Source organism: Petaurus breviceps, unplaced genomic scaffold (genome assembly GCF_028583685.1).
Source record: "Petaurus breviceps papuanus isolate PSGF00001 unplaced genomic scaffold, PetGlider_PUasm1.0 90823, whole genome shotgun sequence".
Lineage (NCBI taxonomy): Eukaryota > Metazoa > Chordata > Mammalia > Diprotodontia > Petauridae > Petaurus > Petaurus breviceps.
In genome coordinates this window covers 1,845,840-1,872,178 of record NW_027187352.1, presented here as the reverse complement: position 1 = coordinate 1,872,178, position 26,339 = coordinate 1,845,840, and the positions used below count along the sequence as shown (strand labels likewise).

Sequence of the window (26,339 nt, the reverse complement as noted above, 5' to 3'; positions counted from 1 at the left end):
GTTATAAGAAATGGCAAGAAAGATGCTTTCAGAAAAATCTGGAAAGACTTACATGAACTGATACAAAGTGAAGTGAGCAGAACCAGAACACCGGACACAATAACAGCAATACTGTGACAATGATCAACTGTGAAAGTCTTAGCTATTCTGGCCAATACACTGACCCAACACAATTCTGAAGGACCCATGATGAAACATTCTGTCCTCCTCCAGAGAGAGAATTGATGGAGTCTGAGTGCAAATTAAAGCATACTTTTTTCACTTTATGTTTCTTGCTTTTTGTTGTTGTTGATGTTGCAGCACGACTAATCTGGAAATGTTTTGCACGATTTCACATGTATAATGGTTATCACATTGCTTGCCTTCTCAATGAGTGGAGGAGGAGTAGAGAGGGAAAGAATTTAGAACTCAAAATTTTAAAAATGGAGAGAGAGAGAGACAGAGAGAAAGAGACAGACAGACAGACAGACAGAGATTCCCAGATACTTCAACCCTTGTTGTTTGATTGGGTGGTAATGGTCAGCTTAACAATCCTTTTCCCTCATAAAATGTTTATGAAGTTGGAAATACAAATATTTTTTCCAGTTTCAAATGAGACAGTGGAGGCACCTAGAGTTTAAATGGCTTGCCCACTGTTGCCCAATCAGTGGTGGGTCTGGGATCCCACCCCAGCACCTTGGACTCCAATTCAATGCCATTTCAACAAGTGGAACCTCTTTCTTTGCAGCAAAGCTACTGGATCCACATTGTGTCTGTTTTCTCTCTGCCATGAATGTTTTCCATTCAGGACCTGGTGCTAAGCAGCCCATAGTCTATAGCCCACAGTCCAAAATGACTTTGCCAGCATGAATCTGTGTCAAGAGGCCAGGGAAGGCTGAGCTCTTCTTCCCGGGACAGGCTGGATCTTTCTCTCTCCACTAGCTGTGGAATTATTCCTGGGACCTGAATCATGGTTGGGGACTTAGAAGGAGGAACATTCTTGGTGCCTCAGAGCTGGGATGAGTGAGACAGAGATGCCAGCAAAGGACAGTGTCATATAACTGCTGGCTGTCTGCTGAGGACAGGCTTGGAACCCAGGACACTCCTCATGGATCCCAAATGGTCTGTGAGACCAGAGCTTTCACAGTCCCAAATGGCTGTTTGGAGAATAGCTCAAACCTATTGCTATGCTGCTGATTTTTTGTAAAGGGAGTGTGGTATAGTAGGGCCAGCTCAGTGGCTAGAGCACTGTGTCTGAGGTCAGAAGACTAGAGTTCAAGTCCTGATAGACCCTTAGAGCTACGTGACTGGGCATGTCACCTAACCATTCTGAGTCTACCAAATGGGAATAATAATTCTTGCATTATCTATCTCACAGGACCATTGTGAGGTGAACACTTTGTAAATGCTCAAACACTACAGCATTGCCAGCACAATTACAATTTTCTTTCATTAAAACTTCCCTTTGAACATAATAACAGCTGCTTAACTATGTGAATTGAGTGGATAGAGAGCCAGGCTTGGAATCAGGAAGCTCTGAGTTCAAATCCAGCCTCAGACACTTACTATGTGACCCTGGGTTAGTCATTTAACCTTTTGTTGCCTCAGTTCCTTCATCTATAAAATGGGAAGAATAATAATACCGACCTCCCAGGATTATTGTGAAGATCTAATGAGATAATAATTGTAAAGTACTTAGCACAGTTCCTGACACATGGTGCTATAATGTTAACTATTACTATGGAGTAGGAGTGATATGGACAATTCTGGTCAGGCTTGGCAATAGAAGCAAGATAATCCCTACCTTCAAGGAGCTTACATTCTAATGGGGAAGGATAACACATAAAGGGGAACTGGAATGGGTGGGATGGAGGAGGAGGAGTCTGGAGAGTCTGGGCCTCTGGTGATAAGATGAATGGAGAAAGAGAAGTAATAACACATTTATAAAATGCTTCAGTGGTCATGCTGCCATTGCCACCATCTTGGTCATTGGATGAGACAGGAGAGAAGACTGTCCTGGGAAGAAGTGGGACAGTAGAAAGAGCAAGGGCTTGAGATCAAAGGTTCTGGATTCCAAATCTGACTGTGGCACTTTCCCCACTCTTGTCAGATTCAGCCTAAGTGAAAAAAAGGGAAGTTGAATCAGCTGGTTTCTAAGGTCTCATTCTGCTCTGACAGTCAATGTTCTAAGGAACACCTCTCCCCAGTGAGAAGGATCTATGATGAGATGATAATGGGGTAAAAGAAAACTGATACAGGACAAGAATAACATTCCAGCCCCCAGGACATCCTGACCCCTGGGGGCTGCCAACTCATTGAGGCATTGGGCTAGTCACATTCTTAATCTGTTTTTATAATTCCAAATTTCTGTGAGTCTAAGATTCCATGACTCATTTCTGAGCACACAGAGATAGCTAAAGATGCTGATTTCACTGACTGTCTGTGGGAAGTTCCAGGGGTCCCTTTTGAAAGAGGTCTGCCTCCCCAGACCCTGAAGCTTCCCTCAGGGCCCATCAAGGTCCCTAGAGCTGCCCTCTCCAGGCCTTCAAGCTCCAGAGTGGTGCCTTCCCTGGAAGCAGAAACCAAAACTAGGCTACTAGGCCAGGCAGCCATCCTGACTATTAATGTCTATTATGCCATCATCCACCTTTTCAGTCACTGTGGGTAATATGTTGTAACCTGCTTATTCCAGCTGTAAACCTTTCCCTTGCCCTTAGGGTCACCTACAACCAACATTCTATTAAGATTGAGATGGTCTGTGATTTGTGGCTATCCAGCATCTCTAGGAAAGTATTGCTGTTGAAAAGGTGGGATTTTATGTCATCTTAGAACCTCTAAGAGAATAGAGCATTTTCTCTAATGGCACTGGGGGACAAGGCCCATGGTCCACAGCAATGTCAGCCCAAGGTATAGGTACTGATGAACTAACTCCATCTAACTATATATAACTATACATCCTAAGTCAGGGCAATAGGCATTGCTCATCCATTTGAGTTTTCCTTGTGTGGATCGTTCAGATGATCTCTTCCACACTGATGCAGATGTCAGTATCTTGTTTTGGGGTTTGACAGAATCAACACGACGGAATATCTAAAGAGCTTCATTATTGATAGAAAATCCTTTGTCTCAAATTCTTCAGGGGTCACCAACCCTGACAAAATAATAATCCACATTTATTTGGCAATTCCCTGCTATATAGGCATTGCAAGCATTACTGATCCATTTTATAGAGAGGAAGATTGCCCGAGGTTAAGTATTATAGCAAGATTTGAGAACATGACTTTTACTTTCAGAGGCAGGGTTCATTCTTTCCTCTGAGGCTCAATGCATCTTTCATGCTCTTCCTCCCTTACATTTCTCCCTTCCTGGGAGGTGTATCCAGATCATCTGGAAGCTTGGGGTCAGGGAAATGCTTTAGAAATTAGAGTTCAATGAAAAAATACAGGTAACAGGCAGAGTTCATCTTTCTGTCCTAGGCCCCAGGAGGTGTGCCCACCATAGTCAGGGATCTGTGTTGATCCGACAAATTCCCAACATTTATATCAGCTCTATTTCATGCCCTTAAGGGACATGAGTTTCTCTTGGTTTCCTCCAGGGTGACAATTCTGATCCATTACCCCTAAACATAATCGCTCTTAGAGCTGGGAAACCACTCCCTACCCTCACTTTGAAGGACCCAAATCAAAGAGGCACCAAAAATTATTAAGAGATAGGAGTGAGAGGTAGGAAGAAACTCTTGAACTTCCCAGAATCCTTGCCCAGATCAGCGTTCCCCCAGGGAGGAAGGCACTATTATTATTATTCCCATTTTACAGGTGAGGAAACTGAGACTAAGAAAAGTTAAAGTGACTTGCCCAACCTGCACAATATCTGAGGGAGGGTCTTCTTGACTTCAGCTCCAACAGTCTTCCCACCTGTGCGTAGACTAGGCATCTTGTTCATTCTCTTTGAAACCTTGGAGATTATACTTTCTGATTTTGAAATACTTTTTCACTCTCTGTTCCTTCTGAGTGAGGGGGATAGAAGTAGTGGATATAGTCTGCAAGGAGGCAGATTTCAGCTCCATGTAAAGAGTTGTTTGTTCAAGGTAGCTTAGTGTAGAGCAGGCCAGCTCCTGTCACGTTAGCTGGGTGACCTTGGGCAAGTCATTCAACTCAGCGTTCAGCATTTCATTTTATTTTTTTTGGAGGGGGGAAGGCAAGGCAATTGTGGTTAAGTAACTTGGCCAAGGTCACACAGCTAGTAAGTGTGCCAAGTATCTGAGGCCAGATTTGAATTCAGGTCCTCCTGACTCAGGGTTGGTGCTCTATTCACTGAGTCACCTAGCTGTTCCAAGCATTCTGTTTTGACACTGTGCCCCTAATAGTTTAAAAAAAAAAAAAAACAACAACAACCTGTTTGTAAATTGTGTGCTAATAAGTCCCATGAAACATACAAAAATAAATATCAAAAAGGGTATAAAGGTAAAATAATTTTTTAATTAAATATTTCTCTCATTTATTAATGGTACAAAAGCCATCTTGCTCTCATTAAAATATTTTTAGTGAGAATAGTTTAATTAAATATGCTTCATTACTTAAGAAACTGTGCATGTCCTGGCAGATAGGGCAGGCATATAATTATTTCAGTAATTAACTATTCAGTTAATTTAACTTAGGTAGCTAACCAAGCATGCAACGTTTTTTAGCTACTTTAATGAATCATGCATGAAATTATAATCAATAATGGCAATAAGTAAATGAAAGTTTTTATATTAATCATAGTAATCACTTTTAGGATAGAGACTGAACCTGTGAGTTTATTGATATAGGGAGTCCCAAGGTGAGGAATTTCTGCTAGCATAGGCCAGCATTTTCTCTGTAGACCTACCGTGTTTCCCCGATAATAAGACTTATCCCGAAAATAAGCCCTCCCCTTACTGTATAAGATTCCTCTAAAATAAGCCCTCCCCCGAAAATAAGCCCTATTGAGATTGCTACTGTAGTGAAGGTGATCCCCTGCGCTACACTTTACATTACGGTACCCTCTGTATGCACCGTCCCTCCCCCGCCCCATGAAACGCATGCCGCGCTCCGAGCTGCATCCAATCAGAGCTGCAGCAGTGAGCGCGTCATCCTGTTCTTCCCCAGTGATTTGCTTGCTGGTGCCATTGAGAGCAGTGCCGCGGAGGAGAGCTGAGGCAGGACAACATAAGCCCTCCCCTGAAAATAAGCCCTCTGGTGTTTTTCTTTCCAAAAAAATTTAATAAGACAGTGTCTTATTATTGGGGAAACACGGTAGTTACCTAGAGCATTGAGGGGTTTTGACTTGTCAAGTCACATAGCCTGTATGTGTCAAAGGAAGGGCCTGAACCCAAGTCTTCCCAACTCCAAGATCATCTCTCTACTCACTAGGCCACACTCCTTGTCACAATTTTTACTGCTTCTTATATGGCTTCTTGGGTGGGGTTATTTCATTCCATACTTTATTTAAAATTTTATATTACTATAGTTATCCCTTCCACATTGCAGGGGTTAAGGGTATAGCACCCACCCCCATACCCCCAGACCTGAAAAATCCCTGAAAAATTATTTGACCTTCCTTTCATACCAAAGAAGTCTGAATTTTTTTCTTTTTCTTTTATGGGGTGTTTAATAGTACCTTATTGCAAAATTTGGGTTCAGTATTTGGTCATAGGCTATATGTAGGTCAATTTTGAATAAAAATACTAGCCTTTATATGTCATCTGCTGGCTTTCGGTTCTTTTCACAAACTTTAACTTTTTATTTATTTTAATTTAAAAAAATAAATTGTATGTTTATGGTATAAAAAGATAACATATGTTGATATTTTACAATACTATATATATATTTTTTGCATTTCTGAATTTCTAAACTTTTTTTGTGTCATCTGTCAACCTTTGTGTGTTATCTGTGGCTTCCACAAAACTTTCCCCAAATTTCCATTTAATTTCTTATGCTGACCCTTGATAGAGTGAAACCATGATGGGGAAAGTCATGATGTAGAAGGGATAACTGTATTGCATTTATATAACTACTTTGATACAATTATATTCTACCCAAACAGGACTAGTCTCCAAACTCCATCTGCCATCTCCTGACTCAGTGTATTTGCATAGTTTGTCCCCCAAGTCTCCCTCTTTATCTCAAGTCTATTCAAAACTTTTTTTTCCCTTTAAGATTCAGTTTAGGATCAGTCCCCTGATCCTCCTAGCTTTAGGTCCTGTAGTGACAATCACACTGGCATACCCAGGATGGCTGCTAGCACCAGTCTTTAGATCTGCTTTGCTAGGAAACATTACATTCACTAGTTCAGGGGAAAAGTCATCACCCTGAACTTCAAAGAAAATACAAACAGAGCAATACAAGCAGAGAAATAAAGACCAACAGACAGGGCTCTGACCGCCTGAGTCAACTATACACTTTACATACATTCCAAGATCAAGAGAGCAGTCGGGAGGCTCTGAACATAAAGCCACTCAGAATCTCGACCAGGAAATCACAAGAACCTTCTCACAAGTGAGGCCCCAAAGCAGAATACCAACTCAGAGTACATATACACTTCTCAGAGCCAGAAGGCAGCACAACTCTTGTGACTCAGTGCCTAATTAGAGATTAGCAAAAGGTGTAAAAACCTTCCTACAAGGAAGATCTCCAAGAAGATCTTATATCCCAATAACACTATAGGTCTTCTCCCACCTCCATTTTTCTTGAGTTCTTTTTATCTCCACCTCATATATACCATACCCTACCCTGCTTTTAGCTATGTGTGTGCATGTCCTAACTTGTAAGCTCTTTGAGGACAAGAATTGTATCTTTATCATAGGAGTGGCAGTGCCTTATCAATAAGCATGTATTAAGAGCCTACTGTGTATCAGATGCTATGCTAGGTTCTAGAGATACTACTACAAAACTGAGATGATGGTCCCTGCCTTCAAACAGCTTACATTTGACAAGGAGGATGGATGGTAACATGTTCGCAGATGAGTGTTTTGTTGTTCCATCATTTTTCAATTGTGGCCAACTCTTCATGACCCCTTTTGGATATTCTTGGCAAAGGTACTAGAATGGTTTGCCATTTGCTTCTCCAGCTCATTTGACAGATGAGGAAACTGAGACAAACAGGGTTAAATGACTTGCCCAGGGTCATAAAGCTAATGAGTATCTGAGGTCACATTTGAGCTGAGGTCTTTCTAACTACAGGCCTAGCACACTTTCCACTGTGCCACCTAGTTGCCCTTCACAGATGAGTAGATATAGGTTATATATACACTAAATACGGTGGAATAAACAATCTCTTGTAGGAGAGGCCCTTTGAGACTCAGTTCAAAGGGTTCTAAAGGTTTGAGAAGTGGGGGTAAAGGGGAAGAGAATTACAGGCACAAGGGGAGCACTGGGCAAAGACGCAGAGAAAGGAGCTGGGATGTCATGCATGGGGAACAGCAAGTGTGTCTGACATCATTTAGTGCAAGAGGAAGAGTAATTAGCAATCAACCTGGAAAGATAGACTGGAACCAAATTGTTCAGGGCTTTAAATGTCAAACATGGGATTCTGTAATCAATCCTAAAGGCAGGAGAGAGCTACCAAAGCTTCTTGAGGAAAGGAATGTCATGATTAGGCCTGTACCTTGGGGACGTGAACTTAGCAGCTGCAGAGATTGAGAGAGACCAAATTTTAAAAATAAAAAAAAACTTGCCTGGGCCCAAACACCCTAGGTTTCCCCTCCCATTTTGCCCTGGACCAAAGGGTAGAAAATCCACAGTTTGGGAGTTGAGAGAATTGACTGTGATCTTAGGCAAGTCCCTGCCCCTCCAGCCTCAGTTTCCTCTTCTACTAGGTGAGGTGGTCTCTATGGACCCCTCCTATTTTGACATTGTATATTGTAAAGTTCCTTTTAGCTCTGCCATTGTGTTTTAAAATCACTTCCAGCTCTCACATTCTGTCCCCTTTGTTCTAAAGTCTCTTTTCAAACTGACATTTTATATTCCAAGTACTTTCCAACTGGAACATTCTGTGAGTCTGTGACTCTGAGAGAACCTCTACGCTCCTCCCCACAGTCTTCCCTGCTTTGCTAGTAAACACTCATGCCCTTTCCCAGAGGCCCTAGCTTTTGTGGACTACCCCCGGGAGAGATTTTTGGATACCTGGGCCAAGACTGGCCTGCAAGGGACAGATATTTTGGATTCAGGTGGGGTCTCAATGCCTCCCCTCCCTGCCACACCCCAACAAAGGGTAGCCATTGTTTCTAATTAGAGTGGAAAGTCTATTTGTGCCTAGAAATAGAGCAGAGGTTGAGAATGAGGAGTGACTTTCTTAAGGCCCAAAGGGATTTGGGGACCAGGGAGGGGGATCCCAAAGAAGCAGCCACCTGGCCTGGGGCTGTGGTGTTTCCTGGACTGGACTATGGAAAGGGTGGGGGATTGGGCCCAGATTTCCTGTCTGAGCAGGAGGCACAGAGCTTGGGAGGGAGCTAAAAATATCCATCCCCAGGCAGCCTTTCCCAAGGGCACAGGCCTGGTGTTTGGATTGAACCCATACAGAAACCTGCTTTGAGGAGCTGGGGCTATTGTTCTGCTGGTCAGCTGAGAAGCTGTAGTAGAAAGAATCAAGAATGTTAAGAGCTGGAACCTTAGACCATGTAATGTCAGGCTTTGGAAGGGGTCTCAGAGCATGGAATATGAGATAAGAGACCTTAGAAGATAGTATATCAGTGATGGAAGTGACATTAGGGTATAGAATGTCATAACTGGGAGGGACCTTCGAACATGGAATGACAGTGTTAGAAAATGCCTTAGAACAAGACTATCTGGGAAAGAAATCTTAGAAGAAAGACTACCAGAAAAGAAGGAACTTTAGAATGTCAGAGTTAGAAGGGGTCTTAGAACACAAAATACTAGAGACAGAGACCTTAGAACGTAGTATGGCGACATTGGAATTGACTTTGGAACACAGAATGTCAGAGCTGGGAAGGCCCTTAGAACAGAGAGGAACCTTAGAACATAGACTATAAGGGTAGGGAGTGACCTTAGAACAGATTATCAGGGAAAGACCTTGGTACACAGACTCTCAGAGATGCGAGAGGCTTTAGAACACAGAATGAGCTGTAAGAGACCTTAGGACAGAAACATGAAATGTCAGAATCATGGAATACAGTCACTTAGCCATACCAATGGCAAGGGGCATGTATCAGATTTCATCCGTGGGAAGAGGACAGATGGGATATGCAGGGCCTGAAGTCTACCAGGCCTGGGGAAAAATCTGGGCCACCAGGTGGAGCTCAAAATCCTGAAATGGATCCTACAGGCAGCTCTTCCTCTAGATTTCTTCTAGATATAGGGAAAAACTTCCCAGGAAAGTCTGAAAGTGGAATGGGTTGCCTCAGATGATAATAGTCATGTCTGCAAAGTGTTTTCCTCACAACAGACTAATGACATGGGGAGTGCCAATATTTCCATTTTGCAGATGAAAAATTTAGGCTTCTAGGTCAAATAGCTTGCCCACTGTCACCCAGATAGTAGGTGGTGGGTCTGGGATTCCAATCCAGTACCTTGGGTTCCAATCCAGTCCTATTTCAACAACAGCAACCTCTTTGTAGCAAAGCTACAGGGTTCCCACTATGGCTTTGTGTTTCTTCTCTGTCATGAATATTTTTCCATTCAGGGTCTGGTGCTAAGCAACCCAAAATCTGCACCCACAGTCCTTCACTGGGATGAATCTGTGTCAGGCCTTCTACACAGGATTTTCTGCGTCTTTCCTTTGGGAATAGTCAGGTGAGAGGTCTGGGAGCTCCTGAGACCTGACTTCTTCCCTCTGCCCATAGGCAGTCACAGTCACAGGAATCCCTTATTCCAATGGTCTCCATTTTCTTCAGAAATCTCTAGCAGAATCACCTTCCCTAGGCCTGGACTCAGTGGTGCATAACTTCCACAAAAGTTCATATAGCCTTGTGAGTAACAGACAGAAAGAATGGAAATCAGAGAACTACCAAGCTACCACTCACCAGCATCGGAGTCATTCCAGCTCCTGGGGTGGCTACTTTTTCATCATTCTCCTCAAACTATAGAATCTCAGGATGGAAGGGGACCTGGGAGGCCATCTGATCCAATTCATATCTGCACAAGACTTGCCTCCACAACATATCTGACAAGGGTCAGACATGCTCATTCTTCCCTTGATGTCTGAGAATGGAGACCACTGGAGGAAGAGAGCCATGTGTCTGCATCTATCTTTGGAGACTTACAGCAAGGGGGAAACCTACTACTTCCAGAAGTTTCCCATTCCACTTCAGTGACTAATGATTAGTTTTTACCTTACATCTATCCTAAATCTCCCCTCCTCCCCACACTCATACTTCCAGTTTCTCCTTGTCCTGCCTTCTGAGGCAAAGCAGAAGAAGACTAATATTTCCCTCCCCCAAATATGTGACATCCCTTTAAACACTTAAAGATAGCTATGGATCTCCCCCAAGGCTTCTCCAGGCTAAACATTTTTAAACAATTATTGTTATTCAGTTGTTTCAGTCAAGTCCAACTCTTTGTGATCCCATTTTCCTTGGCAAAAATACTGGAGTAGTTTGCTATTTTCTTCTCCAGCTCATTTTTACAGATGAGGAAACTGAGGCAAACAGGATGAAGTGACTTACCCAGGGTCACACAGCTACTAAGTGTTCAAGACTAGATTTGAATTCGATACTTCCTGATTTCAGGCCCAGCACTCTATCCACTGAGCCACCTAATTGCCTAACCTATTATATGGCATGCTTTAGAGGCCCTTTATCATTCTTACTCTTCCTCCCTTGGGTACTCTGTCTTCCTAGAATGTAGCAAAATGCAAACTAACAATAATATTCTAGATGTAGTTCTATCACCACCCTGCCAGACACTGCACCCCTCTCAATGTAGACTAAGACCTCATGAGCTTTTTCAGCTTCCTTATCACTCATTTGATTCATACTGAGCTTGCTGTCCATTAAGAACATCAAGATATTCTTCAATCATATCTTTCTCATCTCTTACATAAGTTGATTTTTTGAACCAAAATTTAAGACTTTACTTTTTTGTCTCTTGCATTCTATCTTACTAGGTTTGACCCAATGTCCTAATCTTTTGAGATCCTTTTGGATCCTGACACTGTTTAATCAATGCCTCCTCTCTAAAAAGAAGCAACATAATACACCCAGTTGCTCTGTTTGTCCATAACTATCTCCTGCTCTCTTAGTGTTAACAGGCTCGGTCTGTCATTGCATGACTGGTGTGGTTTCATGGATTGTCCAAGCCTTTATTTACTCAGCTGTGTTGTAGATTGAATACTGAATTTGGAGTTAGAAGACCTAGGCTTGAACCCTGGCTCTTCCAGTTATATACTGACCTAGAGCTGTCACAGGTCACTTGTTGTGTGACCTTGGGAAAATCAATCTCCTCTTCTGGTCTTCAGTTTCCTTTTAAGTAAAATGAATATTTCCATCACTACAAATAGCAGATTTACCTGTTTTCTAGGATAGAATATAAGTTCCTTTAGGTCAGGGACTATTTCTTTTTATTTTTATATCCCAGAGTCTAGCATAGTGTCTGGTGCTTAGTAGGTGCCTAATAAATGCTTGTTGCTTGATTGCTTACTTACCTCACAAGGTTGTTGAGATGACTGTACTTTGTAAACTACTATAGGAGGGGGAGAGAAGAGGTCATTTTCATGAGTCCTATTCCAATGTCTTCTCCCAGCACAGAAATCCCAGATTTCAAGTTCACTGTGTCTTCTAGGCCAACCTCCCCACTTTTTATAGAAGAGGAAATTAAGACCCAGGGAGGTGAAGTGAAGGCCACATAATGAAGTAGATGCTCCTCAATATCGCATCCCCTCTAGGTTCCAATTAATTTCTAATATGTACTTCCAAGGTTTTTTATTGAATGTAATTTTTATTGCATTATGCATAAATTTTTATAGCATTATTATAAATATGAAAATCTATGGCAATATTGCATTGTTTTATTGCATTATCATATGCAAAAAGTACGTTTAATATTCCTGTTTTTCTGCATTTGTTTATGAGGGTTTTATGCCCTAATAACACAGTTAATTTTTGTAAGGGTGCCACATGTAGCTGAGAAAAAGGTATACTTCTTTCTACTTCCATACAGTTTTCTCTGGTGGTCTATCATATCTAAATTTTCTAAAATTCTATTCATCTCCTTAACTTCTTTCTTATTAGTTTTATGTATTTATGTAGTTCTGAGAGGGATAAGTTGAAATCCCTCACTAGTATGGTTTTATTATCGGCTTTCTTCTGTAACTCATTTAACTTTTCCTTTAAGAATTTGGATGCTGGGAGCAGCTAGGTGGTACAGTGAATAGAGCACGGGCCCTGAAGTCAGGAGGACCTGAGTTCAAATCTAGCCTCGGACACTTAACACTTACTAGCCGTGTGACCTTGGGAAAGTCACTTAACCCCAATTGCCCTGCCTTCCCCCCTCCAAAAAGCAGCCAAAAATAAATAAATAAAAAGAATTTTGATGCCATGCCATTTACTATGTATGTGTTTAGTATTGATATTACTTCATTGTCTTTGGTACCTTTTCACAAAATGTAATTTCCCTACTTATCTCTTTTGATTAGGTCTGTTTTTGTTTTTGCTTTGTCTGAGATTGTGATTGCTATACTCCTGACTTTTTTTTACTTCAGCTGAAGCATAATAGATTCTGTTTCAGTCCCTTATGTTAACTGCATCCTTCTGTTTCAAGTATTTCTTGTAAACAACATATTGTTGGATTTTGGTTTCTATTTTGCTCTCTGCTGCTGTTTTATGGGTGAGTTGATTGACATTTACCCCACCAGCTCAGGCAGAGCCTACCATACTGGATCTTTAGTCTGTAAGGATGGTATGAGAAGCAGCATGTTTGGTCTGAGGTCATACCTAGCTAAATGTCATAGTTAGCTTCCACAAGATGGATTCTACTGGTCATAGCAACTCACAATGACATTTATCAAGGAGGGAAAGGGAATGCTCACATGGATGAGGCTTTGGGTCCTTGAAGGATAGAAGTAACACACCCCTACATCCCTGCTTGATAGACTTTGGAATTGACCCTTGGAAGTCGATTCAGGAGGGCTGGGAAGTTGCCCAAATTAAACCTCTTGGAGGGAGATGGTAGCATTGTTTTTAGGAGAAAAAGGAAACACTGGGAAGGCAGGTGGGGGAGATGGAAAGTAATTGGGAATGTTGAACCTTTGTTGGGGGCACTACTCAGGTATCCCCAAATAAACAGACACATCAGTGACTCCAAAGTCATTCACTCTTTATAAATTATGAGTTAGTCTGCAGGAACATATACAAATTCATCCCTCCCAGGTCCCCAATTTCCTGTGCCCCTCCCCACACACTCCTGAAGGCTGCTAGACTTTCCCTTCCCCCTCCCTCATAGGCAGACAGCAAGAGCAGGGAACAAGACAAGCAGGTGTTGTCTTGGTGGGAAACCCCTAAATACAAAGGGTCTCTCAGACTTGTTTGGGTCTTTTATGGAACTGAGGATAGGGGGAGGTGAAGCAGGAGAAGAAAGTGGCACTTTAAATTCCAGGATAAGTGCCCAAGGCTGGGGAGGGGAGAGGGGTAAGAGGAGAGGAGCAGACCTAGAATGGCTCTAATAACTTGGACTGAGAGTCAGGAGTCTTCTGCCCTAATCCTGTTTCTGCCACACCCTTGTGTGACCTTGGGAAATTTGCTTTTCTTCTCTGGGCCTCAGTTTTCCCTATCTGTGAAATCAGGGTTGAACTGCTGGCCTCTAAGGTCCCTTCCAGCTTCAGGACTTTGTTCTAAGGTCCATGATAGCTCTGATGTTATATGTTGTGATCCTCTTACTTTAAGACTCACCTCCATGATGAAGATAAGGGTTGCCTTCTCCGACCTGCTCTAATCCACTTCTACCACCCACCCCACTCCACCCCACCCAGCCTAGGAACCTCTAAGTTCCTAGAGTATAAAGTCTGGAAAGTTCCTTTGCTCCTATTTTTGTATTGATAATACTGAGCCCAGGACCTTGAACATAGGTGCTTAAATTTTTGGTGGATTTGATTTTTTAATTCTAAAATCCTTTCCAGCTTTAATATTTTACATTTGAAGGAGACTTCTAGCTCTGACATTCTCTATTTTCTCTTAAGCCTCTGCTTTTAAGCCTCTCCCCCTATAAAATGGGACCAAGCTTCCCATTGACTATTTTCTCCCCCAACCAGACAGACCCATGAGGTCAAGTCAGTCCAAGGGCTCTGTGCTACTTTAAGGCATGCTCATGTTCCCAGGGCTTGGGAGGGGAAAATGTTAGCCTTTGGCTCTAGAATTTACTTCTGGTTTGTCCCATGTGCCTGAATTTTAAAAGGAGAAAAAACATGGGTTTATTATCCATGAGGAAGGGAAGCATGAAAAGGGAGGTATGGAAGCATGAAACCAGAACTGGAAGGGGCCTGAGAGATCATTGAGTCCAACACCATCACAGATTCCTTGAAGCCAGAAAGGTCCTGAAAGGGCACTTAGTGCCACCTGTCCCTGGGCAAGAATCCCTTCTACATTACCCCACACAAGTGTGCATCTAGCCTTTCTCTAAAGCTCTGCAGTGAGAGGGAATTCCCTGTCCTCAGACAGTACATTGCACTTTGAGACCGCTCTAGTCATAAGAAATTATTATTAGGTCTTTTTTAGGACCTAAATTTGCCTTTACATAACTCCTATCTACCTTCTGAGGCACAGAAGACTGGAGACTAATCCTTTTCCCAAGTGACTGCTCTTTAGATTTTTGAAGGCAATGAGTATTTCTCCCTCCCACCCCAAATCTTCCCCTAAACATCCAGAGTCATTTAATGTTTTAAATATAGAAGGACTTTTCCCCATCTTTCACCAGCCTTAAATATGCTAACAGGTTGCTTTTCAGTCAGAGCAAACGGAGGCTGACAGGGGATGCAGTGGTCTGTCCCAGTTCATCCATCCAGGCAGTGGTAGAGCCCAGGGTGCCTGTCTCCCAGTCAGTAGCCTCTCTACTTTCTGACACTAACTCTGGATGTCCAATCCAGTCAGTCATGGGTCTATCCTGGAGCCATGCTTGTGGTGGTGTCAAATGTCCACCTCCCTCTCACCTTCCTGTGGTTGCCCTCCAAGGACAAACCCTGCTCTGTCTAATGGACACTTCCACATCCTTTGTGCCTAAACAGCCCATAGCCCTTCTCTTGGCTGCCCCCCATTCTCACCCAGATGGAGTATGGGGGACATGCAGGGCTTAGGACTAAGATGCATGAGTCATTCTGGCCCTAAAGTTGAATATCCTTGTGGTCCTCGCTGTTGCTTGGGGTGCTTCCAGTCCGCCCACTGTCCAGGGTACTGGGATTTTGAAGCACCATCTTGTTGCTAGCTACTGGTGGTGGCAGAACATGGCGGGCAAACCTGACAAACCGCTGGCCAGCCAGGAAGTAGAGCACAGGGTCCAGGAAGCTGTTGGCACTGGCGAGTGGGCGAGTGACTTTATATGCTATGTTGATAGCATTGAGGGGCCGACAGCCCAAATCCAGAGATCGAAAGGCGTAGTAGAGTGTACGGGTGACGTGGAAGGGGAGGAAGCATAGAGAAAACACCACCAAGACCAGAATAATCATCCTCAGAGACTTGCGCTTAGACCGAGAAAGACGGGCCTGCCCCGTGGTGGGCCGCAGAAGCTGCCGTACCATCAGCGTGTAACATACCAGGATGATGAGGAAAGGCCCAATGAAGAGCAACACAAGGATGGCCGAGCTGTACGCCACAAAGTTGTCAAACAAGTCACGGGATGACGTATCATGGCAAGTGATGCCCTCAGGTCGGCTGCTGGTGGTGACAAAGTATAGCACGGGCGACTGACAGCCAATCACGACGATCCACACAATGGCGGCCACTCGTCGAGCATAGCGCACGTTGCCCCAACGCAGGGATTGTAGAGGGTAGCAGATGCCCAGGAAGCGGTGAACGCTGATGCATAGCAGGAAGAGGATGCTGCCATAGAGGTTGGTATAGAAGAGGAATCGGACCAGCTTGCAGAGGGTTGTGCTAAAGGGCCAGTGGTCACCGTGGGAATAGTAGTAGATGAGGAGGGGCAAGGAGATGACGTAGAGCGTGTCAGATATGGCAAGGTTGAACATAAAGGTGGTGGTGGAGTTCCATGTCTTAATCCGGCAGAGGAAAACGTAGAGGGCCAGGGCATTGAGACACAGGCCTAGCACACAAACCACACCATAGGACACAGGCAGCAGCACGTACTTAAAGTCTTCATCAAACTTGCACTTGTAGCCCTGCTCATACACACCCAGAGAGCCGTTAGCACTTAGGTTCGAGGGGTTGGTGGCACTCTCCATAGCCCTGAAATGACAGGTAAGAGATTATCAAGAACCATCCCCATCACAGGTTCATGCTGGGAGAGTCGACCCCAAACCTTCCCTCCCCATGACCTGCCATTCAAAAATTAATTATTGTCTATTCAATTGATTATCCAATCATTGATTATCTAATAGATTATGGAACTAGAAGCTAGATTTAGAACCTCAGAGATTATCAAACACAACCCTCTCATTTTGCAGATAAGGAAACTAAGGCCTAGGGAAGTTAAGAAACTTGCACAAGGTTACATAGGTAGTTACAGAGCCAGGATCTTAAAGCCCTTTTCTGCAAGGCTGAGCTTTAAATCAGAAGTCCTGAGTTCAAATACCAGGAAGCAACCTGCCATAGCAGTAAAAGCACAGGATTTGAGCTAGAATAGATTTTGCTAATGACTGGGTTCAAATTCCAGTTCAACTGCTTACTGCCCCTGGGCAAACTGGTCATTCCTTCAGAGTTTCAATGGTCTCTATAAAAAGTGGGTGTTGGACTTTAAGGCCCCTCCCATCTTCGTCATCATCCTTTTATCTTTAAGGCTTCTTCTTCAGTGAATCCTAGGTCTATTGCTGACCAGCTATATAGCTATGAGTAAGTCACTTCACCCCTGGGCCTAATTTTTCTGGCATGTAAAATGTATTGCTTAAGATCTGCTTTGGAGTTCTCCCGGTTCATCCCTCTCCTCCACTCTCTTACCTCTCACAGTGAATCAGTTCCCAAGTCCTGCTGACTTGCATTGCTATATCACATCTAGAATTCTTTCTCTCCCTCTTACCATCACAGAAGTTGGGTGGTGCAGTGGATAGAGGGCTGGGCCTGGGTCAGGAAAGCCTGAGTTCCAATCCAACCTCAGACACTATGTGATCATGGGCCAGTCACTTAACCTCTATCTACCTCAGTTCCCTCAACTGTAAAATGGGGCTAACAATAGCATCTACCTCTCAAGATTGTTGTGAGGAATAAATAAGATAACATTTGTATAGTACTGAGGACAGTACCTGGTACATAATAGGTGCTTAATAAATGCTTATATCTTTCCTCCCTGAGAGAAGGGACTGCTTCACTTTCTATGCCCAGAACCTAGTATAAGTGCCTGGGATACAGTAGGTACTTAATAAATGCTTTTGATCATTGATTAATAGGGTCTATCCACAACTATCTACTCCCTCAGTAAAAATTTAAATAATTTTTACAAGTGCTTTTTTCTTAAAGACTCTTACCATCCTCCCAGTACCACTGAAGAGTGGGAGGAAGAAGCCACAAATTTAAAAGAAAACCTCTAAATTTAGAAAGAGCCTACATTAAAAACTCATTGTGTGTAATTCAAAGAGATCACCAAAAAAGGGAAAAGGATCTACATGTGCAAAAATATTTATAGCAACCCTTTTTGTGGTGGCAAAATATTGAATATTGAGAGGATGCCCATCAACTGGGGAATGGCTGAACAAACTGTCGTATATGAATGTAATGGAATACTATCGTGCAATAAGGAAAGATAAAGAGGCAGATTTCAGAAAATCTGGGACTTGTATGAACTGATGTAAAGTGAAATGAGCAGAACCAGGAAAACATTGTACACAGTATCTGCAACATTGTGTAATGATCAACTATGAATGACGCAGTTTTTCTCAGCAAACCAATGATCCAGGACAAGTGAAAAGGACTCACAAAGGAAAATGCTATTCATATACAGATAAAGAACTGATGGACTCTGAATGTATATCAAAGCATATTTTTTCACTTATTTTATTCTTTCTCATGGGTTTTTTAAATTTCCTTTTTCTTTCACAACTGTGATTAATATGGACAATTTTTTTTACATGATAGTACATGTAAAACTCTATCAAAGTGCCTACCATTTTTAGAAGAAGGGAGGGAGAAACTGGAATTCAAAATCTTGTAAAAATGAATGCTAAAAATTTTCTTGACAAGTAACTGGGGAAAAAATAAAATACTATAAAAAACTAGAGAAATACTAGCAAATCTATTTTATTCATACCTCTTTATGTCCTTCCAGTTCCATCTAAAAATGTTCTTGGTGTGCTCTGGTTTAGTACAGATTTATGCCAAAAGGTATTTTCATTTTCCCTTCCACTCATTTTGCTGTTTTGGGTCTTGTACTACTTAAAATCTTCCACCACTCTCCTCCATTTTGTGTTCTATACCTTTGACTTTGGCTTTCACGTCTCCCAGACTGGCAAAGAGATTGAGTGTTTCCTGGATGAGGTGGTTTTTGAATCCTTTTGACTTCATTGTAGCCATTGCTTTATAGCAGTTAAACTATAAGAAATGGTCATAGTCTCTACCAATATGTTTGGTTTTAACCAATTCCCATTTTTTCTGTTAACAGCTTGTTTGAATAAATCATATTGGAACTCATCGGATGCTTTCTACATTCTAAAGGATAAATTCTATGTATTGCTTTTGCATGAAAGGATGCATGAAGCAATACAGGCTTAGATAGGATCGCCTATTCAACAATGGTTCTGTACCCTGGATAAATTAGACTGTGTCTAGATATCAGGAGTAGGAACACAATAGAATTCCATCTTAGCACTCTTGGAAGAAGAAGGAATTCTAAACTTTCTCATGATGACCAAAGTGCAATAAAGATTTTAAAAGCAACAAAAGTCCTCTTAAATGATTACTGGGTGTATACTCAATCTAAAGAGCTTTTAAACTCAGAATAAAACAATTAACAAAACCCTAAAACCTGATCTTGGAAGTTAAATCAAAAGATCTGAAAATCTGTTGTTGTTTTTTTAATTTGTGTCATTTCAAAAAAACAATTTTTAAATGACATCTTAAATTTAATAATTTATTGTAAATTCATGGGGTTCCCCCCCAGCAATGACATTTTGATGACACAATATTGAGTCTTGTAACCATATAGTATCATATTGTAAACAAGTCATTACATGTACATATTCCTGGCAATACATGCTGGACTTCCCAACATTGCCTGCCAACACTTGCTTGTTAAGAACTGTCAGGGGACTTGAACACTGATGGGTAACAACTTGTATTTTTGTGTGTTTATTTGGAAAATAACGTAATCGTTATGACTTTAACTCTGTCATACAACAGATGGAACACGTACAAACAGTTTTTCAAAATGATCTTCTCTTCTTCCCTTATGCTTCAACAGCCCCCTTATTTTTATTCAACACCCACCAATTGCTTCTGAGGTTACTACTGCCCCCCCTCTTTCCAGTGGCCCCCAGGAGGCAGTATCACCCACTTTGGGAACCTCTGAATCATTCAGTCAATAAACATTTGTTAAACACTTACTTTCACACCAGGCATTGTGCTAAGCTCTAGAGTTACAAAGAAAGACAAAGGAAAGTCTCTCAAAGAAATCATGATCTAATGGGGGAACAACATGCAAACAATTATGTACCAGAAAGCTACATATGGGGCAGCTAGGTGGCACAGTGAATAGAGCACCAGCCAAGGAGTCAGGAGGACCTGAGTTCAAATTGGACTCAAACACCTGACACATTTACTAGCTGTGTGACCTTGGGCAAATCACTTAACCCCAATTGCCTTGCCTTCCCCCCTCCAAAATTAAAAAACAAAGCTACATATACAAGATAAGTTGGAGATAATGAACAAAAACAAAGTACTAGAATTAAGGGGGATCATGAAAGGCTTCCTATAGAAGGTGAGATTGACTTGAAGAGACTGGGACTTGAAGGAAACCATGGAGGCCAGAGGAGGAGATGAGAAGGGAGAAAATTTGAGATGTATCTGTTATATTATTCTGGAGTTTTATATTCAACTTGGCATTTATTTTTCCTATTTAAAAAATGATGTTTATTGCTATTTTTTTTTTTACTGTCACCTACATTTCCTAATGTTGCCCCAACCAGAAAACTATTTATAATAAAGAATAAGAGAGAATAAATTAGTTCAACAAAACTAACCAGCATATCAGCTGAGTCTTAGAACATATGTATGATGTTCTCTAGTACCAGGAGCTTCTGCCCTCTACAGAGAAAGGAGAGGGTTCAATCCTTATATCTCTTCTTCAGGAATAACTTTGTTCATTATAGTAGTTATTTTCAAAGTTAAAAAAAAAGTCAAAAATTTTGGTTTCAGTAGGTTGAATCAAGATTCACATACACCCCCACACACACACCCACATACACACACCCCAGATGATTATTGTATCTTTTCAGTATTCTTTGGTACTTTCTCAGGTCATTAACCCTGCTCCAACTTCACTCTCCTATATTCCCAATCTTGAGCTCATAGTTAACCAATCCAACTGTGCATTCTCTATTCTATAATCCCTTGCCTCCTAACTGATTAACTTATTCCCTCTAACAAATGTTCTTCCAAACCTCCTTTTCTCTAGCTTCCTAAACACACTCCTATTTTCACCCTCTTTGCTGAGGACCTCACCTCTTTTTTTTTTTGGAGGGGGGAAGGCAGGGCAATTGGGGTTAAGTGACTTGCCCAAGGTGACACAGCTAGTAAGTGTTAAGTGTCTGAGGTGGGATTTGAACTCAGGTCCTCCTGACTCCAGAGCCGGTGCTCTACTCACTGAGACACCTAGCTGCCCCTCTCACCTCTTATTTTATTAATAAAATTGAGGTCATTCGGCATGAAATGCCCTATCATGGAAATAATAATATGTTACTATTATCTCTTTATTTCGTCATCATCACCATCATCTTCACCATCATTGCTGGCATTCATATACAGCTATAATAGCTGCTCAAAGTGGTATTCTTAAAGCACAGATCTAATCATGTTATTCCTTTGCTCAAAAGCCTCTAGGCCTCTTCATTGTTGCATTCAAAGATAACATACAAATTCCTCTGTTTTGTCTATAAAGGCCTGCGTAGGACATGGACCTATCTATCCAGATTGATTAGTCCTGACATTACTGGCTATTACTCCTTCACCTACCCACGCTCTACATTCCAGCCAAACTGACCCAACTACTGTTCCCTAAGTACACTCCATCTTGTGCCTTTGCCCAGGCTGCCCCACCCCACCCCCACTCCACCCCCAACCAGAAATGCTCTCCCTCATCTCCAGTTCTTGGAATCCCTGACTTCATTTAGCAGAGGGGAGAGAATAAGCATTTATACAGCACCTACAATGTAGCATGCACTTTTACAAATATTATCTCATTAGATCCTCACAACAACCTGGGAAGTAGGCACTATTATCCCCTTTTGCTGTGACTTGCCCAAGGTCACCCAGCCAGTAAGGGCCTGAGCTGGAATTCAAACTCAGGTCGTCCTGACTCCTGGCCCAGCTCTATATCTGCTGAACCCCCCAGCTGCTTCCATTCTCACAGCTGTGACCTCCCCAAGTGATCTTTTTTGGTGCTTGGGCAGTTATTACTGGTGCCTCTGCCTAAATATTTTGTATTTAATGTGCATGTATTTGGTATTGACTTAGTTGTGTACATGTTATTCCTCCCCCTAGAAAGTAGGTAAGGACAAGAATCATTTCATTGTTACCTTTGTATTTTAGCACTTAGTCTAATAGCTGATACCTGTTAGTTGCTTAATAAATGTTTACTGAATTAAACTAATTCAATTCATGCTTCCTGGGCAGATTGAGCAGCCCAGGCAGTGTTAAGCTGCTAAGTGTCCAGATGCCCTTGACCAGGATGGCAAAGGACCTCAGACACCACCCCCACCCCCCAAGTCAATATAAGAACTGGTTGGAGGAACTGCAGATTTTTAGCCTGAAGAAGAAATTCATAGAGGGAGGGAGAGTCCTCCCAGCTTTGACAGGCTAGAGGAGGAGTTCTTAACCTGGGGTCCACAAGCTTGGTTTTCAAAAAATATTTTGATGACTGTATTTCAATATAATTGCTTTTCTTTTGTCATCCTATGAATTTTATTTTATGCATTTAAACATATGATCTGGAGAAAAGGTACCCCCCCATTGGCTTCACCAGCCTGCCTAAGGGGTCCATGACACAAAAAGGATCAAGAACCCCTGGCCTAGATGGTCTGTGGTCAACAAGGCCACAGACCTGGGCCCTGGTCTAGTTCTGGCTCTGTCACTAACTTCCTGAGTAACCTTAAGGAAGTGTCTTACTCTCTCTGGGTTTCATCTTATAACAGGGTGGTGAGTGAGAAGGGAGAAAGTATTTCTATATAGCGCCTAATATGTCCTAGGCACTGTACTGATGCTTTTTATAAATATCTCATCTGATACTTGCAACAACCCCGTGAGACAGGTACTATGCCCATTTTTACACCTGAGGAAACTGAGGCAAAGGGAGTTTTTTGTTTTGTTTTTTAAATAACTTGCCCACAGTTAAACAGCTATTAAGTATTTGAGGCTCAAGTCTTCTAATTCTAGGCCTAGCTCTCTATCCAGCTACCTCTGGAACCTTAAGATTATATCATAAAACACAAAACTGAGGTCCACCAAAAAGGAAAAAAAGGGCAAGCTTGCCTCAGCTCACATGGTTAGTAAACAGCACAGCCAAGACTTGAACCCAGATCCTCCAACTCTAAATACAGGGACCTTCCCGCTGTCCCAAACAGTTTCACTTCTTTCCTCTGTAAAAAGAGGTTGGAACAGATGAGGGATACTTAACATCCTTAGTACCATGGACCCCTCTGACAGTCTGGGGAAACCTAGGGACTACTAAGAATCATGTGTTTAAATGCACAAAAGAAAATACAAAGGAAACAAGGATATTGAAATAAAGACAAAATTTTTCCCTATCTATGTTTACAACCCCCCTGGAATCTATCCATGAACTCCTGGAGGTCTCTGAATCCCAGATTAAGAATTCCTGAAAATTTACTGTTTTATGTTAAATCCTCCCTTATGGTCTGCTGTGGACATTGCAATGTCTTTTTTTTTTTCCTTTTCTCATTTTGTATTTAAGTTTAAAGTTTTAAAAAATTACTTAAAAAAAAAAAAAAAGGAATTCCCGAACTGGATATTCTCCAAGGCCCTCATTAATGCTCATGTTCTCTTTCAAGAGTTAGTTGCTATTGTTCAGTCTCTCCATGACCCCAGTTGGGTTTTCTTGGCAAAGATACTGGAGTGATTTGCCATTTCCTTCTCCAGCTCATTTTACAGATGAGGAAACCAGGCAAGTGACTTGCCCGGGGTTACACAGCTAGGAAAAGTCCAAGGTCAGATCTGAACTCAGATCTTCCTAACTCCAGGCCAGTGCTCTATCCACTGTACTCCCTAGCTTCAGGTGTTTAAGAATTTAAGAGTTCAATATTCTATCTACCCCCTCAGACCACTAGGTTTCTATTAAGTAAATCACTGCCTGGGCCAATTACTCTCTAGTTAGAGCTCAGAGCCAATAAAGACAAGATCATGGGTCTAACCACTTGGCTCCCCTACTTCCCCACCATTTCCCATGGCTCTGAATTCCTCCAGTCCCTCCTTTGTCAGCAAAAATATAACCCAGGGAAATGGATGTTCTGTTACCAAATATGTTTCTTTTTGAAAATCCTATGACCAAGTTGCAAGGTGTGGGAGGTGGAGATGGTCAGCTGAGTGGGTGAGAGCATCCCTATAGCCTCTGATGGTAGAAGAAGAGAGGAGAAACAGATGGTAGGAAAGATGAGCCAGCAGGGCACTTCCCACACAGAGACTGAAGAGGCCAATACTCTTCTAGTCCAAGCCACCAACTATACCAGTCCTTCATTCATTGAATCAACAAATATTTCCTATTAGGTGCAGACCACTGGGGGTTAGGGGAATGGAGACACAGAGACAGACTGCATCTGCTCCCATCAATCAAGAAAAATTGTCCTTCTTATGTCCCTCCACTTATGGAGACTCAAGAATCACCCCTCATCAGACCTTGACAAATATCTTCAATACTGTCTAGTCTAGGCCACCCCTCGAATGATAAACAGAGGCCCAAAGAGGGAAAGTGACTTGTACAAAGTCACAAAGCAAGTTGTGTCAGTGCTGAGAATGAAGATCGTGTCTCCTGACTCCCAGCTCCACTCTGCCATCCCATGGCACTTTTGATGAATCACTTACCCTCTTTGGGTCTCAGCATCTCCATCTGTCGAGTGGGTGTAATAATCCTTAACTACCTCATAACTCTATTTTAAGGAGCAGATGAAATAGACTAGTTGGGGAATCTATTTTCAAACAACAGAGGCCGTATGTAGTTCTGAGGGGCTATTTCTAACACACCAATAAATGCTGATTGATCTATGTTCTACTGGTTCAGATGCAACCCCAGCCTGATAAGCTGATGGCATTTGTAAATTGGGATAACAATCCTTATATTAGCTCCCTCCCAGGAGTGTTATTGGGAGGGGATTACAGAAGAGCTCAGAGTGGGAAGGGTCCTCAGGGGCCACCTAGTCCCACCCATACCTGAACAAAAATCCCTGTTTAACCTTCCCATCAAATTGCCATCCAGGCTCTATCCAAAGATCTCCAAGGAAGGGGAATCCACCATCTCTCACTCTATTTGGAGGAACCTTGCATCCTTACATGGAGCCAAACTTGTCTTTTCTATTGTTTTCACCCACTGCTCTTCATTCTGGGGCCAAGCAGACTAAGTCTAATCAGGCCATAAAGCAGCCTTTCAAATACTTAAACACAGCTCTCCTGCCTCTCCCTCATCCTTCTGGATAAACATCTCCTGTTCTTCAACTGCTCCTCCCATGGACTGCTAGATTTGGATTCCTGAATTCAAATCCTGTCGCAAACACTTACTGGCTGTGGGCCCTTGGGCAAGCCTCTGAGACTCAGTTTCCTCATCTGTAAAATAATAGTACCTTCGTCAGAATCATCGTTGTAAGGATTAAATGAGATAACATGGAAAACCCTTTGCAAACCTTCAAGCATTATACAAGTGCTAGTTATTGTCATCATATTATTAGACATGGCCTCAAAGCCATCACCATGCTGGTCATCCTCCTTTAGAAGTTGTTCAGCTTATCAATGTCTTTTCTGAAATGTGGCATTCCAACCTGAACACAACCAGGTCCTTATAATTAATGGCTTCTGAGGTCCCTTCCAGTTCTAAATTTTGGAAATGAAAATATGAACCAGAATACAACCAAGGCAAAGTACGCTGGCACTCTGGGACTCTCTCCTTCCTCATTTTGGATGCTACACAGCCTCTAATTTAGCCCAAGGTCACATTAGCCATATTCACTGCCATATTTCACTATCGATTGCTATCAGACATGTAGTACACTGAAACCCCCAGCTCTTTGTCAGATCAAGAACCATTTAGTTAAGCCTTCCCTGCTGTGTTTGTTGTTGCTGTTGTTTAATTCTAGAATTTATCCATGACTAATTTTGGTTTATCCATGACTAAAGTTGTGGCCTGTAGGCAAGCTTTTGAATCTTCCCTCTGTCACAAAATATCTTTGTTGCCCCTTTCAGCTTTGCATCATCTGCATAATTCATTAGCAGACCATCTATCTACCCATCCAAGTCATATGAACAACATGAAATGGTAAAGAGCTCAGGACAGATCTCTGGGCCATAGACCTGGAGACCAACCTCTACAATAGCATTAGACCATTAACAAATAGGCTTTGGTTCTAATCATTCCACCATTTCCAAGTTTAGGCACGGCATCCTGTACTTTGAACAGTATCTCTTCCACTTGTTCAATCATTTTCAGTTGTATCCAACTCTGTGACCCCATTTGGAATTTTCTTGGCAAAGATACTGGAGTGGCTTGCCATTTCCTTCTCTAGCTCATTTATAAATGAGGAAACTGAGGGAAATGAGGTTGAGTTATCCAGAGTCACACAGCTAGTAAGTATCTGAGGCAGGATTTGAACTTGGAAAGAGTAGTCTTCCTGACTCCAGGTCTGGCGCTCTATTCCTTCCTTCCTTCCTTCCTTCCTTCCTTCCTTCCTTCCTTCTTTCCTTCCTTCCTTCCTTCCTTCCCTTCCTTCCTTCTTTCCTTCCTTCCTTCCTTCCTTCCTTCCCTTCCTTCCTTCCTTCCTTCCTTCCTTCCTTCCTTCCTTCCTTCCTTCCTTCCTTCCTTCCT

At 42.2% G+C, this 26,339-nt stretch overlaps 1 protein-coding gene across 1 annotated transcript in view; it reads right to left on the bottom strand.

Annotated features, from left to right (window-relative positions):
• Nucleotides 1-11,896: 11,896 nt before the first annotated feature.
• Nucleotides 11,897-26,339, bottom strand: part of P2RY2 (purinergic receptor P2Y2) — a 56,098-nt gene continuing 41,655 nt past the window's right edge. Inside the window, exon 2 of the mRNA XM_069070810.1 lies at nucleotides 11,897-16,342. Coding sequence (XP_068926911.1) covers nucleotides 15,265-16,338 — 1,074 coding nt within the window. The 5' untranslated portion in view covers nucleotides 16,339-16,342 and the 3' untranslated portion in view covers nucleotides 11,897-15,264. The remainder of the gene's footprint in view (nucleotides 16,343-26,339) is intronic.